We start from the raw sequence: 26,000 nt of genomic DNA on the forward strand, positions 1-26,000 counted from the left end.
CTCCAGCAGTCTAGCGACAGTTGGTCCCAACTCAGTGTTAAGCAATGAGGTCTGGCCGCAGACTAAGGTCTTGGGAAAAGGGATACATTATACAACTGTTGAATGTTGCCTTCTAGATAGCCCATATGTGGATTTGGTTAACTGGCTCTGATTAGTGCCAGGCGACACCTCCCCAAAGTCACTAGAAGAGTACACAGATACAGAAAAAACGCATATTCTTTCCACCTGAAAGCTGACGCTGCCCACTGGCAGGTACTTGTGATCCTCTAGCATGCTCAGGTATTCCGCAACCAGAGCGGCAGCATGGACCAGGCACATGGCTGCCTCAGTGTAGCACTTCTTCTTGGCGTGTTTCTCTGCCATGTTCTGTAGCCAAGTCAGCCTCAAGTCAGGTGATGTCTGATACCCTTTGGCAATTCTAGCAATACAGGTCAAGAAATAGATTTGAATTGGTTTCTTTTCTTTCTTTAAAAAATACATATCTATCTTCATAACTGCTTACAATGTGCATATTGCATCACAAATGAAATTGAAAATTGGCTAACAAAAATCTTTAAAAATGTAGACAATTGACTGGTGCACTTTGTATGTTACATTACAAGGAAAAAGCTCCTTTTGTCTAAACACTGCACCTGGAGAGCTTGTCGGTAAGAAATACTTGGGGATCTCTCTCAAAACCCCACAGGCCCTTTGTATTTGCTTCATTTTAATTCATTCAACAGCAGCGTGAGAAGGTTTCACCTGTACATGAGATCCATGAGCATCTCTGGATCTTCCTGAAACTCCCTCATTTTCACTGTGTCTGACAAGATACTGTTCAGATTACGTAGCAGCTCCTTCACCTGGAGATACACACACATGTTTCAGGGTTTGATTAAAAGTTCAGCATCAACACAAGATGAGTTATTGCTTACTCTATTAACTGTTGGCACAAAGAAAAGTCACAATGCAGGATCGTGACAGTGCAGACTTTACCAGTCAACTAACAGATCAATGACATGGCAAAAGAGACACACGCTCTCTCACACACACACGGTTTATCAAATCAAATAAAACAAGTCCATCTCCTTTTGTTCATGAACTCTATAATACGTATTCCTGAATGGAGTGCAACTTCTGGTTCAGGAAAATTGCAATATATTGTTAAACAGATGTTTTTGCAATTCTTAGCACCAGATGTTTCATTATCTCACAGTTAGACATGGTGGTTGCTTGTAATGCAGTCACTTCCTTATGAACTGAAAAGAGTGGGAATTTTTTTTTAAACTAAGGTTTCCATATACAGCTGTCTTACTCTGATAATGTGGAAAATGACAGGTTCCCATTTCTCGTGATGGTTTTGAAATCATCATAATTTATAAAGCAGGATGCATAAAAGGGGAAAATTGATTAGCCAACATGTGTGCCAAACTGTTAGTGAAAGCAGGGTAACTCAAGTGACCAGGAATAATTAGAGATGCTACCTGTATATTTTATTTAAAAATAATATATTCCTTTTATACAGGAACTGTTTGGATAGCTGGAAGAACTTAGCTTTCAGTTTCATAACTCAAAACACACAAAGAAGTGCAAATACCCTAATTGCATACCTTTTAGGCTGTTTCCTTTAAAATAAGGTTTATGTCATTTTTCACTGACAGCTTTGGGTTTTGGAGGAATGGAGGTAAGTTATGTTTTCAGATTGGCAGTACTGTGCTAATGACACAAATTCCAGTCTCAGATACTGTACATGGATGTAGCTCCTACTGGATTCAAGGGGAATCATGTATACATAGCTAAGAGAAGAATCTAGCCTACAGTAAGTTCTACTTGGATCACTGTAAGGTTGTCCCATGGAATTATGCTCAGCCTTTATCCCAGACATCCTAGATATTGTCAAGATTGTTCTAATTTTCAAAGTGTGGCCCTTGATTACATTAGAGACGGGCCCAAGCAGCAACATTTGCACCCAAATTTTCAATATTTCTGATTTAGGAATGCTTAGGTGTGGAGATCTCGTTCCAGCCCATCTCAAGATGAGAGGTCCTGAAAAAAAGCATCAGAAGTCACAAAAGGCCTAACCTGGACTGGAAACATGGTTGGCTGCATGTCCATATCTTCTTCTGCATACGCCAAGATGGTTCGTAAGGATCTCCTGAGGTACTCCTCATTGAAATCCGATGATTTACCAACCAGAGAGGCCAGGGACATTGTTACCTGCATCTTCACTCTTGCAAAATTCTTTATAGGTAGGGGGTAGAAAGAAAAAAAAAAGGCAATGCAATAGCTACAAGGTGTACGGATTCAAATGTATTAATTTGCCACAGGCACCAGACGTTTTTATTCATTTGTGTGCTCTTGGGATGTAAACCCACAACTTTTCTACTTATTTAAATACAATGGGCCAAGTGTACCAGCTTATGCCATCTGTCATTTTGGCCCAGTACTTTACATGTCAATACCTTAGGGCTACATGGTGTCTTAGGCTATGCATCTATGCAGACTGTAAGAGGAAGCAAGAATCCCCTTTGTCACATGATTGCACATGCCACCTGGACCTTAGGTCCAGGCACATAGGTGTATGAGAGCTATGTGCACCTGCTACACCCCATCAGAACAGCTGGATAATGAGTAGGTGGAGTCCTGGCTCCCTTCCCTCAATGAGCCAGCCTGTGCAGCTGAGCTTGTGGGAGATGTTGGGGGAGTGGGAATGTTGTAATTTGCTGCTGATATAGGCCAGCAAACAAACAACTATCATTTGCACCCGCAGAGCAGGAGGCAAGCAGGGTGGGAATTGTGCCCCAGAGGTGTGCCTGCAAAAGCACAGCACCTCCTCCTTACATACAAATCTTTTCAATTTATTATCATTTTTAGGATTGGTTTTAAACTGTAATGCAAAAGAGTGGCATCAAATTCTTTGCTGTATCTAATAACTTACACTGATGGAGCTGAAACTGTGTCTCATGAGGAGATAAAGGGTAGCACAGGCTTGAATTCGGGTGATGTCTATGCTGCTGCTGCAGTGATGTAGAACTCTTTGACATAGGTCAGCACACTGCTCCATCTCCTCTTCGAACAGCAAGTCTCCAAACTAAGAGAGGCAGAGAAGACACCATCAGGGCATTTAACCCCAAACATTCAAATGTCACAGGTCAGGCTTAAAAAATCATGAGATTTAAAGACAATATTGTTTGAGGTTCTTTTGATTTGGCTTCTAGTTTCTCAGCCTTTCCTCCAGACCTAGGAGGGCTAGAAATTCACATTCTAAAAAAATAAACAAAAGCTACGATTCTCAGATGATCTCATGACTCCAGGAGCTTTAAGCAAAACACTAAATATGGCAAGATTTGCAGTAAGATTGTGAGAGTTGGTATTTCCAGACTTTAAGCACGCCAACACAAAGGGATGAAGAAATATGCCAACAGTGCATTGAGAATATGAAACAATCGTTGATTGGATCTTTTCACATCCTGCTGGCACCCTAACTCCTGGCACCACACAATTTCATTCTCCCCAAAACTTCCAGCACTAACCTCCATCCCAGACCCTTCTCCAAACTTTTGATTTATGATAGGTTTGAGACACACAGATTGCTATTGGTTCTGGTAGCCCCACAATGTGCTTGGCACTGTGAAATACAAAGAAGGCAAAATCCCTGAAGAGCTCACATTCTAAACAGAATACAGATGGATACACATACACTGTTTGTGCATAGATAGGAACTTAGACGGTGTGCATGTAACAATAAACACATCCCATTATCTCTCATTGTTGCAACCCTTGTGTGCCTCTTTCTGAGCCTCCACCCTTGGTTCATTGTCTTATCTGGCTGTGTTATGTCTAATCTACATTGCAAACTCTTTGGCACAGTGTCCCATCATTTTTCTTTGTTTATAAAGCAACATGCACACACCTATAGTGCATTATAAAGAATTAGAATGGTTGCTTCATAAATTACAGTACCAAGTCATGTTAATTGGAAGATACACTCATTATTATTACTGAAATCTGTCATAAGTCACTTTAACTGGATGATTCCAAGGATAATTAAATTTCTATTGTACTTTATGAGTTTCATAACTACTCAGAAAACTACCCTATCATTAAGCTTGTCTGCCTATCCATATTTAATGGAAGACAGACACTAATTTGGGCATGATTATCCTGTTTGTTTGTTTTTTACATTTAGGATCTTCACAAATCCTTTTTGGAAATTCTTTTTCAGAGGAGAATGACTCCTTTGCCAAAGGCTAAAATATTCTGAATGAGGCTCTTCTCTTAGGACTCTATATTAAAAGATAACAAATCTGGTATGATTCATGTTATAAAGACAGTAGGCCAAAATCTGCCCTTATTTACTCCTGTGAAACTGTATTAACTTCAGCGGGGATTCACTGGGGAAAGTGTGGGGATAATTTGGGTTAGTATTTAGAAAAAATAATAGTATAAAATATACCAACAGACTCAGATTCTCATCTCAATTACACGTGCTTAAACGTGGAAGAATTCACTTAGTTCAGGTGATTGACATCAGTGTAACTGATCAGAATTTAGTCTTGAGGCTGTAATAATCTGATTTCCACTATATTAATGAATACAGCACAATCAAATTCCTGAAAATTAAAATAACTATTTTAATTGAAGCGACCAATCCTTTTGGGTGGAATTTTGCTATGCATTTTTATCAGTATCATTTTCTGTGTTCATTGATACATTGCTGGAAGCAAAAACAATGCAATACTTTTATTCCACCTGAGTTTTTCCATCCATGTTATCAACAATATTTCCAAAGAGTGGAAACAGACAGCCCTGTGCAGTCATGAACAGCCATGCATGCACCAGCGTGCCTCTACACAACACCTGTTCTGATGGGTGCAAAAGTGCAATTGGGTCTCCACTCTGAAAATGTGGCCCTAATGTCTTAACCAGAAGGACGGAAACAAGTATGTTAAGAGTTTACCTTGGCAATGAGCGCTCTGAGTGTGGCAAAGCAATGAGTCAGGTATGTGGTGCTCTGATCACAGCTGAGAGAATTTACCAGGACCTTCAGCACACCTCCCAAAAGGTTATCTTTGCAGTCTACAGCCGAGCTTGCCTACACACAGAGAAGAACAGTATTCATGTAACTAGGCAAGCTAACAGGAAACAGAAGCATAGGGACCAAAGTTCTCTTCTATTGTCCAGGAGACCAAGACTGGAATCCCTGGCAGGCTGCAAATAAAATGCTTCACCACACTGTTTTATCCTACGAAATAGGAATGGGGAAGTCGCTTCTCATGGATCGGGGGTAGAAAGGTAAAGAGGAGTCCTCCTTGTGCCTCTTAGTGTTCCAAGGAACCTTCCTATCCATTGTGAACTCAGCACATTTCTATACCCGCCCTCACAGCCCCAAGTTTTCACAATCTTGCTTCTGGATGAGTCTTTTTTAGGTGGCTTTAAAGGCCTACATGGCACTCCGTTTGAAGGGCGTCACTTTTCTAATGCCAGGGGTTACAGAGGAATACAAGGTGTTCTGCACTGCCTCCACATGCTCACATCCCAGCAGGCAGATCCTCAGATGGCATAAATTGTCATTGTTCCACTGACTTCAGTGGAGCTGTAATGTTGTATGCCAGCTGAGCACCTGTCCTCTGGATGTTAAGGCCCTGATCTGGCAAGTTGCTTCAAATGGGCAGATCCTTGGGCCAGCGGGGCTCTAAGCAAGCATAAGGGTTCTCCTGTGCAGAGCACTTTGTAGGATTGGGGACTAAATACCGAGATCTCACATGACAACGCAGAGCAATGCCACAAGTCCATCAGGCCAGCCCAGTCCCAAATGTTTAAGATCCTCAGACAAATTCCTGAAATAAATAAAGATCCTTCTCTCCTCCACCCTCCTCAGTTAGAGCTGAGAAACCCCAGTGCCCTCTAAAGCCCACTGAAACTGGATTTCAAGTACTGTTATAAATAACCGGGGCCAAAGTCTCTTCTCAGTTACATGCTGCAACCCCACATGCTGGGATAACTAAGGATCATTTTCTATTTATTTCAGATTGTAAATGTTTCCAAGGTCTTTTTAATTAAAATGTACGGCCTGAGAGAGAAATGAATCCTGCTCACTTTGGCATCCAAGGTGCCGGGACTGGCCTACAGCGAGCCGGGCAGTTTCTCACCTGGATGATATTCTCCTGCATATCTAGGATGATCAAATTAGCTTCCGTAGCCAGGTTTCCACTGATCAGAGCTTCTTGATCTAGCTCAGCTTTTGTTCTACAAAAAGAAGCTCTTATTAAAGCATACAGTAAGTACCCCATTATTTGGATAATAACCTACTGTATAAACCAGTGCGAAATAAAAATGACAGCATTTTGAATATTCCCATAAGGACAAGCAACAACCACCTTGTTGAAGGGCATTTCCTAAGGACTACTGGGTAATTAGGAGGGGTTGGTACTTTAGACCAGTGGTTTTCAAACTTTTTTTCCGGCGACCCAGTTGAAGAAAACTGTTGTTGCCCATGACCCAATGGAGCTGGGGATGAGGAGTTTGGGGTGTGGGAGAGGCTCAGGGCTGGGGCAGAGGGTTGGGGTGTGGGGGTGAGGGCTGCGGGAATGAGGAGTTTGGGGTGCAGGATGGGGCTCCAGGTTGTGGAGGGCTCAGGGTTGGGGCAGGGGCTTGGGGTGCAGGAGGGGGTCAGGGTTCTGGGCTGGGGGTGCAGGCTCTGGGGTGGGGCCAGGGATGAGGGGTTTGGGATGCAAGGGGGGCTCAGGGTTTGGGGGGTTGCTCAGGGCTGGGGCAGGACTGCGGGAGGTCCAGCTGAGCCCGACCAGGTGGCTCTCCGCAGTCAGCAGCGCAGGTCCGCTGCTAAGGTGGGGCGCCTCCTGCCTGTCTTGGCACTGTGGACTGCATTGCACCCCGTAAGTGGCCAGCAGCAGGTCTGGTTCCTGAGTGGAGGTGTGCAAGTGGTTCTGTGCTGCTCTCGCCCACAGACACCGCCCCCAGCTCCTATTGGTCAGGAACCGGCCAATGGGAGTTCAGAGCCAGTGCTTGGGGTGAGGGCAGCGTGCAGAGCCCTGTGGCCCCTCTACCTAGGAGCTGGACCTGCTGCTGGCCGCTTCCGGGGAGCAGTGCAGTGTCAGAACAGGTAGGGACTAACCCGCTTTAGCTGGGTAGCACCACCGATGGGACTTTTAATGGCCTGGTCGGTGGTGCTGACCAGAGCCGCCGTGACCCAGTGCCTTACATTCTGCGACCCAGTACTGGGTCATGACCCGCAGTTTGAAAACCACTGATCTATACCATTGATCCCCAAGAAAAGCCCTACAACTAGGCCAATGGATATTTTAAAATGGAGAATGCAGTTTCCTTTGGCACCACAACATAATAATAATGAGCAATATTTATAAAATGATGCCATGCCCCACCCCAGGGAGGGATGGACTGAGGTGATGAGAACAGGCGGCAAGTTCCATACCCTTGAGGCCACTACAGCAAAAGGCGCCATCATCAGTCGATTTAAGAAGGGATGGTGGCATCCCTAAAAGGAGACGAGGGAATGATGGGGCAAAGAGCAAACCCGTAACAGGGCAAGGCTCAGGGAGGAGGTCTGGAACATAGCCCCTCTAGATCTCTCAGCAGGATGATGACTTGAACCTGATGAATTATTTGTAACCAGAAAAATGACAAAGTTCATCTACTTGCTGACCCTGAGTTACCCAGGAACATGAGGTGGTTTGTTCAGCTGTATTCATTATTACTCCTGGGCTCCAGTAAGTTTGCAAGCTCTCAGTTGAGAGCATTCAGTATGTGAAATCAGAGCTGTTTTGACAGGACTCATCGCTCATGTGGTATGTTTCTGTCCCCTGGCTGGATGAGTGACTCTTACCATCTGGTATCTGGTGTGAATTCACAATTTGCTTTCTGTGAATGTTCTACTACATCTGCTTCAACATTTATATTGGGATGAGGCTGGAAATCTCAGCTAGTAAAGACCAGCATGGGCATCTCCAAGTCATCTTGAGAGTGTTATAGACTGCCAGGGTAGGGAAGTAAGGGCAGGTGTAACATGACTGATCACATTTTTTCAAAGCCGGGAATGATGGAGAAGCCCTGCCACTAGGCGATTGCAATAATCAGGCCATGTATTGCTAAATAACGGTGAAGTCTGCACAAATTAAATAAACAACACATTCTTTTGAACCATTTCCAGCAACCACTGGATAATTCACTCCCTAGACATTAGCCGCTCCGATTTGTTGACTCCTCTCTTGACATTCCACTTAGGCTATAACAGTGACTACAATCTACTTCAAGGCAGGTGGGGCAAGGAGAAGTGAGGACAAGTGTCAGCATATGTGAACCTGAACTTGCGGCCCACCAACCGCCTCCCGAATGCCTTGTGGGGTACGAAAATGACAATGTGCAAATAGTTTTCCAATGGAAAATGCGCTAAGTGTTAAAACCCTGGTTAAATCATTAGGGACAAGCAAGACACTCAGTGATGAGTGCCATAGGCCATGTCTATGCTTACAGTGCTGCAGCAACTCAGCTGTACCAGTGCGGCTGCAGCGCATGTGGTAAAGATGCTCTATGCTGATGGGAGAGAGCTCTCCCGTCGGCATAAAAACCCCCACCCCTGCGAGCGGCATAAGCTATGTCAGCAGGAGAAGCTCTCCTGCCGACAGTGCTTATGTCGGTGTAACATTTGTCACTCAGGGGGTGGAATATTCACACTCCTGAGTGATATAAGTTTTGCCAACATAGGTGGTAGTGTAGACACAGTCATATAAACATAAAACCCTTGTGTACGTGCAGAGTTGCACAGGTTTAACTAAATATGTGATTTTAAACTGATTTAGTTGCACCAGTGCAAAAGGCTGTATTGAACACTTCTTTCAGGGTAAGCCAGGTTTATTTTGGTTTAGCTTAAATCAATTAGGAACGGTATTAAGCTAAACCATAATAAACCACTTTTAAACCAAAAGAAGAGTTCCCACACAGGGGTTTCCACCACTTTTTAGCTCAACCAGTGTGAATTTGTGTATAAACGATCTCATTGACAAACAGAATCCTCATCCCTAATTATCCCAAGAGTGCTTTTGCAGCCCTAAGGCTAAAGTTGCCTCTATCCCATTCCTGTGCTACAGAGCAGGGATAGTGTCTGATATATAAGCCCCAGCTCTGCTCCTCCTTGGTCCACTCCTGCTTAGCATGGCAATTGGATAACTAAGGATCTAATCCTATTGCCTTAGTAAGAAGAAAACCCATTTACTTTTACAGGAATTTTACTTATGAAAGATTGAAAAGGACCACAAAATTTGGTCCCAACGTTTTAACATCTGTTTTCAAAAAGGGGATTATATTAATCAGCATTTCATTCCATAGTTACAACTGCTACATTATTTAACCCAATATTTCTAGGTTCTACCGGCAACCTCTGGACTGTACAAATACTGCAGTAAGAGACTGCATCAAATTGATTTTCGTGAGGAAATGAGAGATACGTGAACAAAAGGCAGAATGGACAAAGATTTGTCATTTTTTAAAATTCCAATGAATACCAAAACCAAAAACCTATTTTAAAAAAACAGCTATGATTACTGATAACAATGTAGTTACCCTTCACAGCATTTACAAAACCCAGGCACAGTAAAACAGAGCCAAACCAATTATCTAAGCCAAAATTAACAAGGGAGCTAAACGTTATTATCATGGAAAGTCACTACAATTTTAATATAGGGAGACTACTGCACTGCCAGAATGAAAGGCAATCCTTTCAACTAATCTAATTCAGGTTCAGAATGGACAAGAAGTGATGGAAAAATGACATCTCTCCAAATGGCTATATTTATATAAGCTTGGCACATACAGCATGCAGGTACTGTTAGTAGCATAACTGATTAATGAAAAGCCAATTTTCTATAACTATAAACATTCAATTATTTATCACTGCAGTCAGTTGATTAAGTTGATCTATTTTACCTGTGCATTCATACTTTGGAGAGTGACAGAAATTTGTATCCACAAATCACAATTTACAACTTGCAACAGGAAAAACATGTCACCCTTTTCCCCTTTGCAAATAAGTCAACTAAAATATAACACAAAAGGTCAAATTTTTCTCACCTGATTTCATAAGTTCTAAAGCCAGAAAGGACCACTGTGATCATATAGTCTGGCCTTCTATATAATACAGCCACAGAACTTCCCCAAAATAATTCCTTTAGAACTACAGCATATCTTTAAAGAAAATCCAATCTTGATTTTAAAACTACTGATGACGGAGAATCAACCATGACCCTTGGTAAATTGTTCCACTAGTTAACTATCTTCACTGTTAAAAATTTATACCTCATTTTCAGTCTGAATTTGGGTAGTTTCAACTTCCAAACACTAGAATTTGTTATACCTTTGTCTGCTAGATTGAAGAGCCTGTTATCAAACATTTGTTCCTCATGTAGGTATTTACAGACTGATCAGGTCACCCCTTTTAACCTTCTCTTTGATAAGCTAAATAGTTGAGCTCCTTCAGTCTAGCATTATAAGACATGTTTTCTAATCCTTCAGTCATTCTTGTGGGTCTTCTCTGAAATCCTCTCCAATTTATCAACATTCTTCTGGAATTGTGGGCACCGGAACTGGATACAGCATTCCAGCAGTGGTCACACTATTGCCAAATCCTGAGGTAAAATAACCTCTCTACTCCTACCTGAGACTTCCCCTCTTTACACATCCAAGAATTGTACTAGCCCTTTTGGCCACAGCGACATACTGGGAGCTCATGTTCACCTGATTATCCACCGTGACCCCCAAACCTTTTTCAGAGTCACTGGTTCTCAGGATAAGAGTCCCCCATCTTTCAAGTATGGCCTACACATTCTTTGTTCCTAGATATATACATTTACATTTAGCTGTATTAAAATGCCTATTGTTTGCTTGCACCTAGCTTAACAAGTGATCCAGACTGCTCTCCATTTAATGAGACTAAGCATGCACTACCATGCTGTATATATAAAGTAGCTATAGCTACACCACCACATAAGTCACATAAACCCTCTTATGGGTTTTCAGTATATGCATCAGAGACCCAGTGTCACTCATGCAGTTAATTAACGCTAGATAACAGGGTAAACATCTTATTCAAGCATTTACAATCTCCTTATTGTGTAACAGCAACATCCAGCATCCTTGTGCTAGATCAGTGGTTTTCATCCTTTTTTCATTTGCAGACCTCTAAAAAATTTTGAATGGAGGTGTGGAGCCCTTTAGAAATCTTAAACATAGTCTGCAGACCCCCACAGGACCGCAGGCCACAGGTTGAAAACCACTGTTCTATGGTAACAATAACCTTTCGCGGACCCCTTAGACATAGTCTGCGGACCCTCAGGGGTCAATAGACCACGGTTGAAAACCACTGTGCTAGGTAATCACTTTTGATTTCTTTTCTCCTCTGAAGACTGGGGCTGGACTGAAGCTGCGGATTTTGTAATAAAATCATCCTGGGAAAAATAAGCTTAGTTCTGGTAAAAGAGATATAAATTTATTAAACGACTTACTTATCTAGCCTCTCGTTTGCCTGCCGCCATTGAGTCTGCTCTTTTCTCCATCGTAGGTTTTCATTTAACCCTGGGAATCTGTCATTCCCTAAGAGTGCAACATATGTCAGCAAGATTAAAGCACAGAGGGGTGAACTGGATTTTGATATCAAATCGTACAGGAGGATCTACATTTCTGCGACAGTTAGTTTTCAAATCTCCCAGCTTTAAGTCTCCTGGACGCAAGTAAATGCACATTGTCAATCATTTTTTTAAAATCTGGGTTTATACATTTATGTTTGTTACACATGCCTTAGAAAATTAAAAATCCATTTTGAATCGAATTGACTACCTCTCTGTGTAAGCAACGGTTCATTTTTAATATTTTCAAAACCATTGTCATGTTTCTTCCTTGTACGAAGGCACTAATATAATGACATCACTGTGCACACAGACTACTTGTGGAAGCATACAAACTTTTTTCCTTCTGCTCCTACAAGAAAGCTATGGTCAGAAAAGCAACTATATAAAAAGGAATGTCCTTACAGATCTGCTCTTCTTACATGTTCTGGATCCGATCTGCTTTAGATTCTGATAAAATAAAGGGCCATGTAATCCCCTAAACAGGAAAACCCATATAAGGGGCAGGAAACATTGTGAGTTTCAACTCATGCTCCTCATCAATCCATCAGAGGGGCAGGATTTGCTTTGTATGGAGCAGGTAGGGAGTGCAATCCCTAGACCCACAGAGATGCCAATCTCAGAACACTCATGAAGGCCCAGTGGCCTCACAGACCTACCCAGATAGTCTTCCTCTCTCCTGAAAGCCTCCCCATGTGACTGCACTGTAGCAGATGCAGGTGAGGCCCAGTAGAAATTAATGTTGCTTGGAACAACAATAACTCACAACTCTTAGAAATCTGCTGGAGAACAGCTGCTCTCCGGCTCCACCCACTCCTCTGATCCATACATCCATAAGAAATACTATCCTCATGGCGAAGAAAACATAGGATTTGGAAGTGGGGTGAATGTACCATGGAGCCAGCATCCCTCTATTAAACATCCCCACCTGCACAGTCCTATATTTTAACTATTTTTTTCATTCCTGTTAGCTCTGAAGAGCCAATACAACTATGGAAGAGAGACTTAGAATCTATTCTGGCTTAGGCATCATCCATAGAATTTTTAAGTGGATCCTCATTGCAGACAAAAAATATATTTACTGGCAATGATGCACAAGTCAACATAATCCAGCTTGACTCTCAGATGCCCTCAGTTCTAGCAGTTAGAACAATGATTTTTTTAATTTATAGATGGAATGCATCACATATAAGGACACTGAGAGGCAATGAACATGAATCATATGTCCACAAAACTAGAGGGTGGACAGAGGTCTGGCTGAAACTCAGTCTCCAATTGCATAAAATGCCTCTCCATATATTTTTGGGCCTAAGGCAACTGACAGTCTCTCACTCACTATTAACAGACTCTGCATAACTTAAAATAGAATCAAAGAAACATTACATGTGATTTTTTTGAGATAAGTTGCCTGCATATTTCTAGCATAAGAAGAGCTCACATATTGTATATGTTGAAAGCTAAAAAACATTTTTATCCACAGCAAAGCACAGAAAAGTCTGCAAGGGCAGGAAAGGGAGAGAAATACAAGAGTGGGGTTTTTGGTGCTTTTATTGCATTCCAGGGGAAGAACATTTATATCCACAGCATGCTTGAAGTCTTTTGATAAAAAATAAATTAAAAATTGGGAGGGGAAAGTACCAGCTGGTGTCCTGCAGCGTTTCATCATTTCACCCCTGGCTCCTTCGCCTCTCAGTAAAGCCTCTTCTAACCTGGCTTTTACATCTCTTGATTTCTGAAGCACTTGGGTGCTGACTTTGTCAGAGCTTTGTTTGCCCTGGATATACATGAGAAAGCAAAGTTTCAGTGATCAGTTTCTGAGCAGCCCTCTTAAAGTACATATAGTCAAATTAACTCTTAGCCCAAAGTGTTCTACCAAAGCTGTCGCTACAGTCCCCAAATCAGGCAGAGGGCATTGAACACTATCAGAGGGGCATAGGACACACACAATCAAAGTACAATAGCAACTTGCACACTGTCAAAGGGGTAGTGTGTGTACTGTTTCTAAGCACACAGGGATAGCTGGAAGTAAGGAGAAAGGTGGAATTGGATAGATTGTTTAAGACACTCCAACATTTCAAATGGCCCCATTGTCGTTATGCTACCATTATAGATTGTACTTCTGTAGCATTTTCTATGCAATGGGCTTTGCATGCGTTAATGTATTTAGCCTCACAACTCCCTTGTGAAGTAGGTAGGTATTATTATTCCAATTTTACAGATGAAGAAACAGGCTCATCACATAAATTACTTGACCAGGTTCAGACAGGCAATCTGTGGCTTAGACAAGAGCCTTGACTTTCAGACCCTTGCCTGAACCACAAGACCATTCTTCCATTCTCATGGCTTCCTATAAAGGGTAGAAGAAAGAGTGCGTGGAAAGAAGCTACCCCAACTCACCTTCCCACAGGCTACTTATATTCCGGAGGGAAAGAGGAAAGGAATTGGACTAGAAATATGTAAAAATGTATGGTGGTGAAACTTCAAAGACTGGAGGTTTACTCTCTCTCTCTATATATATATATTCAAAAGCCTGACTCCTTATCCGACTATCTCTGCAGAGCAATGTTGGTAAAACAGATCCATTTGCACAACTGTTGGCTCTCCTGCTTCTATGCAGAAGTAAGAAGCTCAGAGCCACACAAAAAGGAAATCAATAAATAATTTAAAACAACATTATAGGATCTCATAAAAAGTTTAACCTGAGCTTTGTTCAAAAGCTTGGGTCAATTATTTTATCTGAATCGGTTTGCTCATCCCTAACAATGATGAAGATCAAATGACAAGAGAGCCAATTTAACCTCTTCCAATCACAGAATTATGGGTTGCCGGGGAAGGATTTCCCTAGAGTTTGCTAAAACATTGTGACAAAGCATCAGTGAAAAGTTCCATTTACCTTGTACTCAAAGCATGAAACGCAAATGAAAAGAAGATCTAAAATTCTGTTCAGCTGCATGGATGGAAGGTCTGCAATCCATTTCCGAATAAGACTCTGTTCAGCATTTTTCATGATCCAGAGGAAACAGATCAAAAGGTTGCGAGTAGTATCAGGACTTAATGTGTTGTACTGTTTGTAGGGCTAGAAACAGATAAAAAGCATGTTCCATAGAGGAGAAAAAAAGAGAGAAGTCACACTGGTTCAATAATATTATTTAAATATTGGTGGAGTTTTGTATCAAAACCATAGTTCATACTGAGAGTGCTTCATCTATTCCATATTCAGTATTTATAATATACAGCTGAGGTTGTGTAGACAGGAAGTGCATGTGTGTAAAAAAAAGAGAGAGAGAGAGAAAGGGGCTCTGGTTGGTAGTTATCTGTACATCAGATTTGTTAGCATGTAGTGTAGAGATAGAATTCTCTAAATGTTAAGGACTTTCCTGTTGTGTTTCCTACTGTTTTTGTAGTGTTACATGTTTACACAGATACACACATCTCAGTGGTCATTAGTGCACACAGATACACCCATGAAATTTTGGAAATCTGGGCCATAAAGTATAGGCCACATTTTAAAAGCAATTACCGCAAGTTGTGCCCAAAAAATATTTCCATTCCATAAAGGAATGATTGCAGTCAGGGTAACTGAGCACACAGAATACATTTTAAATACCTAAGTGCATACTAGGCACACATTTACCAATTTATAGGTGTAATGACCCTTTTGTGGCAGTTACTTGAATGATTATTTTTGAAAATATTGCCCTATATGGATGTATAAAAGGTTGCTATTTTGATACTAAAAGGATTTAGGAACATTTGAATGCAAATAGAAACCATTTTTTGCTTATGCTGGCTTACAAAAGTGAGACCAACAGTAAACAGCAACAAAAGGTAAACCTGTGCAAATGCATGAAGAATGTAACAGAAAGCTTTATCATAGGTAGGGCTAATTGTCTGACATTTTCCATTATAAGGCCTGTTTTCAGTTGCTTATAACTTTGGCAAACTTTAACCATTTGGGCTGATGGGTGTCTGATTCAGGCTTTTTATTATTTATTTATTGTTGTTATTATTTTCTAGCCAAAATGGCTCAGCCAATTCCAAGAATGAGGCCTGGGGAAAATAAATTGTTTTACCCATCTGAAAAAATTCTGGCAACCTTTCCTTTGAAATGCTCTATTCCCCCATGGTTTGGAGCAGGGACTTGAAATTTGGCAGGGCTGCAGCGTATGACTTTTTGCCATCCCTGTCAAAATCCACCCAAATTTGGCCAATTTTTATAAGCCTTTGAAAAACTGCACTTTGAACATGCACAGCAGAAACTTGCTAGAGCTAAAATCTCCAAAGATTCCATCCTCACTAAGAATGCTCAAACCTCTCACAGCTCCTAAGTGCTGACCAGACTACACATGTTCCGTTTCCAGAGGGCTGCTGATTGTTCTCCCTCCAGCCCATAGAAATGGGGGAAAAGCTGGTCTTTCCCTGTAGTGGCTGCTCCCAGCTGTTCCAGACCAGGCACTGGAACTGAAAGCAGGGAACCTGTCTCTCTAGTACTCTGAAGGTTTCGGATAACCTCAGAGAGAGGATAATAAAATAATACTGCCAGAAAGAAAGGCTGCAAAGCAATGCAGACATACCAGTGAAGACAGAGGTGCACCTGAAGTCCTTAGGAGGTTGAACTGATTCCCCGCAATGGCCCAGGCAACAGACTGATTGATTGGGTTAGAAGATTCTTGGTCTTCATCTGGACTCCCTGTACGACCTTTCCCACTGCGGGCTTCTGAAACTAGATTTGAAATGCCCCATTGACTCTGCACAGAATAATCCAACATTATCATGGTGTCTCAATATTATCAAGTTCCACAGTCTTGTATGCCTGTTGGCTAATGAAACAACTGGCATTTCCATGAGAGCCACTGCTTGTTATGTTGAAGGGGAAAGGGGAAGCGGGGGGTGGGGGTGAAAGAGGTATAGGATTAGCTGGACAGTTTGCAACCACCAGCAGACTGCCAGGTTATACAAATAAACACAAGGATAGAAGGATCTGTTCTAACCCACTCCTGCTGTCTGGTAAAGTTGATTTATGCTTCAGAGGCAAAGCCACTAAAGGATCTCAGATGGCTCTGAACTGTAGTGTCAAACCAGTGCTTTGCACTGCTTGGATTAAATCACCAATGCCAGGTTCAATGACATTACATTACTAAGCATTATCACCAAAGCTGTGCTTGGGTGGCGGATTCTCACAGAAATACACATACAATATCTTAGACCTTAGTCCATCCCATGCTTTGCTGCACATTGGGCTACCCACATTTGCCATCCTTGCCTGTCAACTGCCTTTCTCACACATACAATACAGTACAAATCTGGCAACTGCTGACAGAGGAGACGTCGCCTACTGGTTAAAAGACAGGTTTAGGATTCAAGACTCCTCACTTCTATTCCCAGTTTTGACACAGACTTTCTGAGTTACCTTGAGCAAATAAGTTATTTAAACTAATTTTTACAAGGTCTTTTAAGACTGAGTGCTCAACTCAAGATACCAAAGGCCAGGTTTTTAGAGGTGCTAAGCAAGTCCAACTGATTTCAATGTGCTCAGTACCTCTGAAAACTAAGCCCATGGCATCTCGATTTAGATACCCCAAAACAGAGTCACCCCAAACTAGTGGACACATTTGAATGTTTAGGCCTTATCCTTGCTATCCCTCAGTCTTCTCATCTACAAAATAGGGATAAAACCTAGATAAACAGAGTATGGTAAGGTTTAACCAGTGTGTGTCAAGTGTTTCAACACTCTTGGGTGGCAGGTGGTAACAGAAGTTCCAAATGTTATTGTTCTATTCCAGACATGTACAAAAAGTTTTCATAACTGGTGAAAAATTGTATTTCTCAAAACAGCTATACATTTTTCTTTGCTGCCTTGAATTTTTCATGAAAACAAATGGTAGCTCTGCAAGTAGCACAGCATTGTCCTTTCAATAGAACATAAATAGCTGGTTTCTCTAAAAAAAAATGGCAAACTGCTGCCTGGGACAAATTCATAAGAACTCATTGAAGTCAAATATGACAGAATTAGACAGCGTAGAGAATCGTTTCTTAAAAGGATTAAAGATTTAGAACAGTATTTGTAGTTTCATGATTTTGGATAAAAAATCTATTCTAGACTCTTGAGCCTGCTGGTTACATTTGCCTGCAAATGCTCCTTTTAACTACAATACAATAATAACAGTACTATTAAATAATAGAAAAATGAGAACATAAAATGAGCAAGCCAGTTTGTAAACCTGTTAATACTTCCTAATTAAACAAATAACATAAAAATGAGCAAGCAAAATAATCGAACAGAATCCAATGCATCTAGGTGCGCACTAGCTAAATAATGTAACAACATAACATTGTTACCCTTATTCTTCTTGCCATTGTCTGTTACACCCATTTATATCTTAATATTAGACTGTAAACCTTCCACAGCAAGGACCATGTTTATATGTTAGCCATCTATCAGAATAATTATTAATTATACAGTGATATAGCATTAGGCATAAATAAAGCACTGCTCTATCATTTGCTCACCTAATTATTTCTGTACAGTTTCTAAATCATAGTATTTGAATAAACATTTTTCTGTACTTGAAAATCCAACTTACTTTTAATTAAAGAAACGTTTGCACTCGCAAGCACGTTTGGAGTTAAGAGTAGTTAAGGCAATCTCTTTTACATTTGTCAGCTCACTTAATGAAGTCACTTTGAGAGGTCAAAGAAGGGAAGAAAAGAAGGTCTTACCTGTAAAGTCATACAGCTGTGGCAGTGCATCCAAAATGATCCCAACCAAAGGGAGGTAAAGGGCAGCAATTTTGACCTTCACCTCTGGTTTTAAGCAGCGCTGGTCTAGGTCATGGGAACTCAGCAGGCTGTGCACAGCACTGATCGCTTTCCTCTGCACTTTACTGATTCTGTCAGCACAAACAAGGGCTAGCTTTGTTACTGAGACACGTGCAGGTTATATGGATCAAAGAGGCTACGAGAGATGACTGAGGCGGAGGAAGTTAATAAATATTCTGTGGATAATCGCTTATGCTAGAACCAGAGAGTAACATCTCAGCCTGCATTCCCTACATAAATCCTGATCCAGACAACAGACTTCACACCTGCAAAGCAATGATCACTGGTAACTAGTAATCCAATAGGGAAAACTGTCCCAGGCAATTTCAACGGGGGGGTGGGGACGGACGGATTTAAAGAAACATGTCACACCCTTGCAATGGCCAAGTACGGCAATTGTCTAACCAAATCCTTCAGCCTGATGGAAGGCGGCAGCAGTGTTTTCAAGGCCTTCACCTTGCTAAGAGCAAGTGAAATTCACACTGATGTGATGTGAAATTCCCAATGACATTTTGTTCCATATTTATTTAGCGCTATCGCATATAAATAATACACATGCATTCACCGGGAGGAGAACATTTTGCCTACAAAGCAATCGTACTATTGCCTTATTACAAAGTGACCCCTAAGTAACTACCCACAGGGTGAAAGTACTATGTTTATTTGATTGAAGCAGTAAGAGCTGGACATAACTGGCTCGTTCCAAGATGTTGGAGGTCTAGTGTTCATCACACTCTGCATAAAGAGCTGTCATCTTTAAGAGAGATTATCCTTTCCAACATAACTTTTTTTTTCCTCTTCAAGAAGTTGCCCCATATGTTTCTTGTACCATACATTAGCCCCTATTTTTCCTATGGTTTTATATCACCATAGCTGCCCTTCTAGACAGAGAACTTGATAGTTCACCTTGCTCAAAATAAGTCTATTCCAAATGGTGGGGTGGTTGCCTGGGCTCCATGGAAGCAATTCTGCAGTGGATGTTTGTTACAAGCATACACATGGAGGTTAACATGTGGTTTGTTACAAGCATGCACGTGGAAAGTTACATACCAACATTCTCCAGGTACACAAGACCAGTGAAACGCTATCAATTCTACTCCAAAGGCAGAGGGAGCAATAAGTGGTGTTCTCTCTTGCCATGCTGACCGTACTGCCTTTGTAGCATCTTCATAATGGAAAGCAAGAGTCTGGACCTAAAAATCAAACCCACATCTCTCGCATGACTGTACTGAGTACTGATCACCGGGCCATCAGAGAAAATCCTCTTAAAAACTGAGAAACCTACCCTTCGGCCTCCGTGTCCAGTGCAGCTGCCAATTCAGTGAAAAGCAGTCCAGCCAAAAAGTGCTGCTGACGATAATCTGCCGAAAGGTCAAACATGCTGGCAATTTTCTGATCCTGGAAACTGGAGCAGGAGCTTGAATTCTGCAAAAGTATACTAGGTGTTTTAGCGGATGATCAAAAGTATACTAGTATACTATAATAGTGCTACTCACTGAGAATACAGCTAACAGCCTGTTCTACTGTAAACGACTGAATGCAACATGGGAACAAGGTAATCATCTGAGGGAAATATTGGAATGTATAATAAAAATGTCAAGCTTTTCAATCAAATTGAGCAAAATCTCTCTGAAGCAAAATTTTCCCATGAATATAGAGAGCTATGCTGAACGATTTAAAGCTAGAGCAGAGTGTGTGATTATAACAGAGGAATTTGTTCAATGAATTTAGCCTCTTTTACTGTTTGCAGTTGTCTGCTTACAATTTTCTCAAATCTGATTTGAGGAATTATTCAGTGAATACTTTCTATGATTAACCCTCTGTGTTAATTATACATGAGCAGCTCGATGCGAGTGTTTGATATGCAAACAAGCTGTGTTTGTTAGTTTGAATAGGACACAAAGCCAGAATCAACCCTGTGTTCAGATTGCTCTGAAGAGTCTGTGCCATTCTGCTGGCACAAATCAGCCCTAAAGCTGGCATAGCCAACCGTGGGAAGATCATCCCAGTGCAGAGCCTGCATAGTGACTTCTTGGCCACATGCACCCCCTTTTTCCATGGCTGGTACAGAAATGTGGCCAGCAAGAAGGAAGTATGAACATGCTTTTCCTCTATCCTAGGAGTCTCTGTCTGGGGTTGCTGGCAGCAAGTGTAATTTAGAGCAGCCTTCAATCTGCTGTAACATATGGTTGGGGCTGATGCAGAGCCACACCAGGATCAGTAGAGTTGCTGCTGAGTTTGTGCTATCAGCTCCACAACTGTAACCATGGATCTGAACCATAGGTCACTTGGTACATTTCTCTTCCCAACTGGGTGAGCATAACTCTTAGAATCTGTTTCCAGTGCAAATACTTAGGTTTACAAGTTCAGAATTTGCTTTTCATTAATATTCTTCAATATTCACTTGAAAATATTTCTGCCAATAAACTAATTTGCTTGAATATTCCCGGAAAACAAACATGTAAAAACCAGATCCCAACTTTATGGCGGACCCCTAGCTCCATAATGGGCTGAATCAAAACCCCGCCTCTGAACACCCCCGCCCCTAAACTTTGGGACAGTGCAGACTTGAATTTGGATGAAACCTCTACAGAGTGGTCCTATCTCAGCTGCCATATAGATGCTGGCATAGCTGTTTGTTTGCAGTAATACAGAGGCATGGAGAATCCGGTTAAATGAATTTCATATATGAGCTCTCAACAAAAATTCCACAAGATTTATCCCCAAGGCAACATTTCTTATTGAAAAATCTCACTCAAGTTAGCAACTATCCTGTAGACAGAGCAGAGTTACTAAATTAGTGGCCAGCTCCTGTAGCAAATCATGCAAAAGCAGCAAAAAGCCCAGTGGCTCAAGGTTGTACTTTGTGGGTGACTCCTAAGGGAGGAAAGAGTTGATGATATTGCCTAAGGAAAAGATCGAGTCTAAGTGGTAGCTTCCCGGCTCTGCTTTGCAGTAACTGGTTTTGATAGCTATGCAGAGTTCCTTGGTATTTTTAGTAGGGGAATCTCATTTCCAACTGTTCGGTGTCAAGAATGAGCCTCAAGCAACAACTCTGGGAAATCCTGACTCTTAGAGCCTCAAGATTTATTTTAATGATCAGAAAGGACCTTAAAAAAACCTGTTGCCTTAATGAATATTGACTTGTCTGTACACTTAAGATGAGCAGTGAGAGCGTGTGCAAAAGCTCAGAATGCAAAGTCTGCCGCATATTTCCATATGCTATCACCCTCGCAAACAGATGTTGCCATATATCTGATAGTACCGTGTGCTGCATCTTCACAAGAACAGTTGTTGCTATACATTGGGTGTGCATAGCTTTTTTCAATAGGTGTTTCTAGCTGCGCCTACTGAAAATTTCCCCCACGTTTGCATGGCATGATATGTATGAACTTGTGCAATCCACCTTCACAGTAACATCTTGCTGATATTAGTCCTTTCTGCCCCTTTTCTACAAAAGGGAGCTCATAACTCTTGATGATTATAGACTGATGAATCCTGACCCAAGTAGCTGAATACAGCAGCAGTGGAAAGACCATCAGTTCTCCACATACCTACTTCACATCAGAAAGTCAGACATGTGATACGGACTGAGTGATGCCTACCTGTGATGACAGAGAAGGAGAGGGGGACGCTGGCGCAGACACTGCAGTCATGAAGAAGAGATTCAGATTGAGGTAATGTTCATGGCTGCAGAGAATCCTTAGGAACTCCAGCCTCATGGAAATTAGGGTGGGGAGGGTATTAAGCTTGTTTGACAGCTAGAAAAAAAAACAAACAAAAATATCATGTGACAAGCACAGGTAATTTAGATGTACACATAGAGAAATATCCTCTTCCTAAAACAGAATCAGCCAATTTAATAAAAGTAACTGAGCAGAATAACAGACAGTAAAAAGCTCACTGGATTCTTGTGTTTAACAAGATTCCAGACATTAGGCATTCTCTGTTTAGTGGGGGTGGTTTTGTACTTGGCTGACCTCCCAAGAGAGGATCAGTTATTCTTTCCTTCCAGAAAAAATGCAATTGCCTTAGCAAGCTTGTCTCGAACGTAATTTTGAAGGATTCTCCCCCAACACACACACCTTTGTGCATACTAATATTAACTTTTAAAAACTCTGTTGTGCCTGTGGCAAACTAAACAAAGGAATCTGCTCCTACATGGTGCACCATACTGCTCCAAGAGTACTGTCAGATCCCTTCACCAGTGCAATGCCACAGCAGAAACTGTAGCAAAACAGTTGTGAACGTCAATGGAAGTTGTGCATGTGTTCAGTGGCAGAATTTGGCCTTTTTTTAGTAAACATGAAAGGCTATATGGATCACAAGATCAAAATGCTTAGAAAAAAATAAAGAAGCACCAAATAACTTGTATGAAAATAATGGAGACATCATGCATTTTTATACTGTGTTCTTCCAGGAGGATTTTGAAGCAGAGCCATTCACAAAGAACACAAGAGGTTAGAGCTCGAGATGGATTTTTTAAAATCTAAGACCATGTGGCATGGTCCAGAGGGAAGCAGAGGCATGAAAAATCTGCAGAAATGTAGCCAGTGTATGTCAGAGGAGGAGCTGGGTCAGCACAAACATTTTCTCCCACTTACTCCTCCAAGCTCCTCTGTTCAAACACTGTACAGTTGTGACTTCATAAGGTTGGGGTGTATGCCTAGAAGAAGGGGGTATCTGTTCTATACAGCAAGCGAGCCTCCAAATACAGGGACTTTTCCACTGGTAAATTATGAAAAAGTTAATACTGCTCATAGCAGCATTCCACTTTGTGCACTGAGTCCCACTGGCAGAGATACAGATCACGGGAATGGCAGGGAGCCTGAAAACAGTATGTCCACTAAGTGGCTACTGCTAATGGGGTACGGGAGTCAGGAAATAGCAGGGAGGGGCTCCCACTTTCTGCAGATCCACTGGGATCCACATGTTGCAGACAGCATTCACTGCCTATTCCCAGGCTCCACTAAGCAGGGAATGTATCCTGCCTTTTGGGCACTATTACTAATGCCAGCCTCTTGATGGAAAAACGAGTCAGAAGCAGAACTGAACATATTACCAAACTTCATTCAGATACTGTCCTGAACAATGCATACCTGATTACAGTAATGTCTGATGAGGTTAAACACGAACCCCCGGTCCATTAGAGAAAGCAGATCGTATAGGAAAAATGCCAGGCTAATGTTGATCTTTTCTGCTTGTTCAGTTTCCTTTAAAAAATAAAGAATTTGTGGTTTATAATATATAAAATCACCAGACTCATTCACTCAAGTGAAGTTGTGGAAGCTCCATTGCTGGAATAATTTAAAAATAGATTTGACACAATATAGGAAAATACACTGTAGGGAATAGCCCAGGGGTGGCCAAGCTGAGACTGAGAAGGAGCCAGAATTTACCAATGTACATTGTCAAAGAGCCACAGTAATACGTCAGCAGCCCCCAAATAGCTCCCCCACACCCCTACTCCCCAGCACCTTCCACCCACCAGCAGTCCCGCCGATCAGCGCCTCCCCCTCCTTCCCCGCACCTCCTGATGAGTGTTTCGTGGCGTGCAGGAGGCTGGGTGGGGAGGGCAGTGCAGGCTCGTGGGAGGGGGTGGGAAGGGGTAGAGTGGGGGCAGGGCCTGTGGCAGAGCCAGGGATTGAGCAGTGAGCACCTCCGGCACATTGGAAAGTCGGCGCCTGCAGCTCCAGCCTTAGAGTCGGTGCCTATAAAAGGAGCCACATATTAACTTCTGAAGAGCTACATGTGGCTCCGGAGCCACAGGTTGGCCACCCCTGAAATAGCCTTTCTGCTTATGAGGGCATGGCTAGACCTGTCTTTCTCCTGCTCTAATGTATATGATATTATGAAAATCTACAGAGTTGCTCCTATACAGTTATTTCTGCTGTTATTCACAGAGATGGATATCACAGTAAGGCAAAATAGTTTTAGTTATGCAAACCTTGCAAATGACAACACTGAAATGGAATTGAAGTCCTGTCTGCATTTCCTACAGCTGCAATCATTTCTACTTTCATTTTCTTAAAAAATATTTCAATGCTTACTATTTACAGAAAACTAAAATACTTAACACACATATGACAAAATGTTTCTTTAACTCTATTTACTGAACATCAAATATTTTATTTAAATATCAGAGGGGTCGCTGTGTTAGTCGCTTTTTACAAATATTTTATTTAGAAACCGTAAATCTGAGACTCTTAAAAAAAATTGCAGCAAGATAAATCTCTAGGTTTTATGATTTAGCAGCTCAGTTCTGAATATTTACTAATGGTTTGATTTTCAGGGACCCACAGCTCCCACTAAAGTCACTGGGAGCTCTGTATGCTCAGCAACTCTGAAAATAAGGCCCGAGTTATTTGAAATTTACTAATTTGAATGTAAAATCTTAGTTCTATGTGTAGTTCAGTGCAAAGAACTGTCTGATTGTGTGTGTGACTGTTGCTGGTGTGTACATATGTGGGTGTGTTTTAATTAGCTTGTGTTCAAGTCCCACAGAGGTTGCTTATTCATGACTGATAGAGCAGTTTCAGGAAGTGAGACTGAGGGAATTGTATAGCCTTCAGGGTCTCATGTTAGAGAGAGTGGCTTTACAGTATTCAGAGAGTCACTTTTTTATGTTTTTGTCTTTTCTGTTCAGATATATAAAGCTATTTTCTGTGATCTCCTGCTGTTAAATATTCTCTTACTATCATGGTGCAAGCAGTTTGCTAGCCTGGGCAAAGCAAGCCAGGGGGACACGCTTCATCACTGCAGGACTTAAGCAACAAGCTGTTAAAAACATACTCAATATTGTGTTAAGACAAGTAGGCTGCTTTTGCATTGTCTGTAAGAATCATACAAGTGCCATCTATGGCTTCTGAGTATAATTAATGTATATGTCCAGTTCTCTAAACCCTCTAGGCACTTCAGTGGCATTTTCACACATGGAGAACTTTCACGATTAGACCCTCTGTCCTCACCCTATCAGAATGTGATCTAATTAACTGTACTGCCTATATAAGGCTATTTGTGTCTTCTCTGTAAAAAAGCCATTAACAGGCCATGGTTGAATGCACTGAGGGCATAATTGAAAATTTTGTTAAAAAGTGTTTTACTTAAGTGAACAGAAGTATTTTCATGAAATGCTTTTAAAGATCACAGTGACCCAGTTTTTTATTTAAACATTCCTGTAGCATTTTGCTAGTGCATGAAAACCAGAGAATGAAACTGACTAATCCATTTCCATTGTCCAAGAGGACTGAAATTCATAATGTAAACAAATGGCATAAGTGGTGAAAAGTAAGTTAGGTTTTTAAATTCTTCCATTTTTATAACCAAATATTAGAGGAGAGAGTTACAGTGAGGTAAGGATTTTGTTTTTCATCTGTGAATTTCATATTAACAGCATTTGAAGCTGGTGATGAGATCATTTGGAACCAGATTCTGTAAACCTTCCCCAGGCTGAGTGGTACCTTCATTCTTGAATATTCCCAGGGTAATCAATGGACCCACTCATGGAATAAGGTGCTATGCAACATGAATAAGGATGTTAGAATCTAC

At 41.5% G+C, this 26,000-nt stretch overlaps 1 protein-coding gene across 10 annotated transcripts in view; it reads right to left on the reverse strand.

The window, feature by feature from the left end:
• Positions 1 to 26,000, reverse strand: part of DOCK8 (dedicator of cytokinesis 8) — a 135,924-nt gene that overhangs the window by 16,824 nt on the left and 93,100 nt on the right. For all 10 annotated transcript variants that reach the window (XM_039544064.1, XM_039544062.1, XM_039544057.1 and 7 more), the window contains 14 exons: positions 23,552 to 23,665; positions 22,058 to 22,213; positions 19,738 to 19,877; positions 18,354 to 18,523; positions 16,208 to 16,356; positions 14,527 to 14,709; positions 13,272 to 13,407; positions 11,514 to 11,601; positions 6,132 to 6,228; positions 4,940 to 5,074; positions 2,918 to 3,070; positions 2,062 to 2,220; positions 742 to 842; positions 226 to 418 (listed from right to left, as the gene is read on the reverse strand). In XM_039544064.1, the coding sequence (XP_039399998.1) occupies positions 226 to 418; positions 742 to 842; positions 2,062 to 2,220; positions 2,918 to 3,070; positions 4,940 to 5,074; positions 6,132 to 6,228; positions 11,514 to 11,601; positions 13,272 to 13,407; positions 14,527 to 14,709; positions 16,208 to 16,356; positions 18,354 to 18,523; positions 19,738 to 19,877; positions 22,058 to 22,213; positions 23,552 to 23,665 (1,974 nt within the window). The remainder of the gene's footprint in view (positions 1 to 225; positions 419 to 741; positions 843 to 2,061; positions 2,221 to 2,917; positions 3,071 to 4,939; positions 5,075 to 6,131; positions 6,229 to 11,513; positions 11,602 to 13,271; positions 13,408 to 14,526; positions 14,710 to 16,207; positions 16,357 to 18,353; positions 18,524 to 19,737; positions 19,878 to 22,057; positions 22,214 to 23,551; positions 23,666 to 26,000) is intronic.

The sequence above is a fragment of the Mauremys reevesii genome, linkage group 6, assembly GCF_016161935.1.
Source record: "Mauremys reevesii isolate NIE-2019 linkage group 6, ASM1616193v1, whole genome shotgun sequence".
Taxonomy (NCBI): Eukaryota; Metazoa; Chordata; order Testudines; family Geoemydidae; genus Mauremys; species Mauremys reevesii.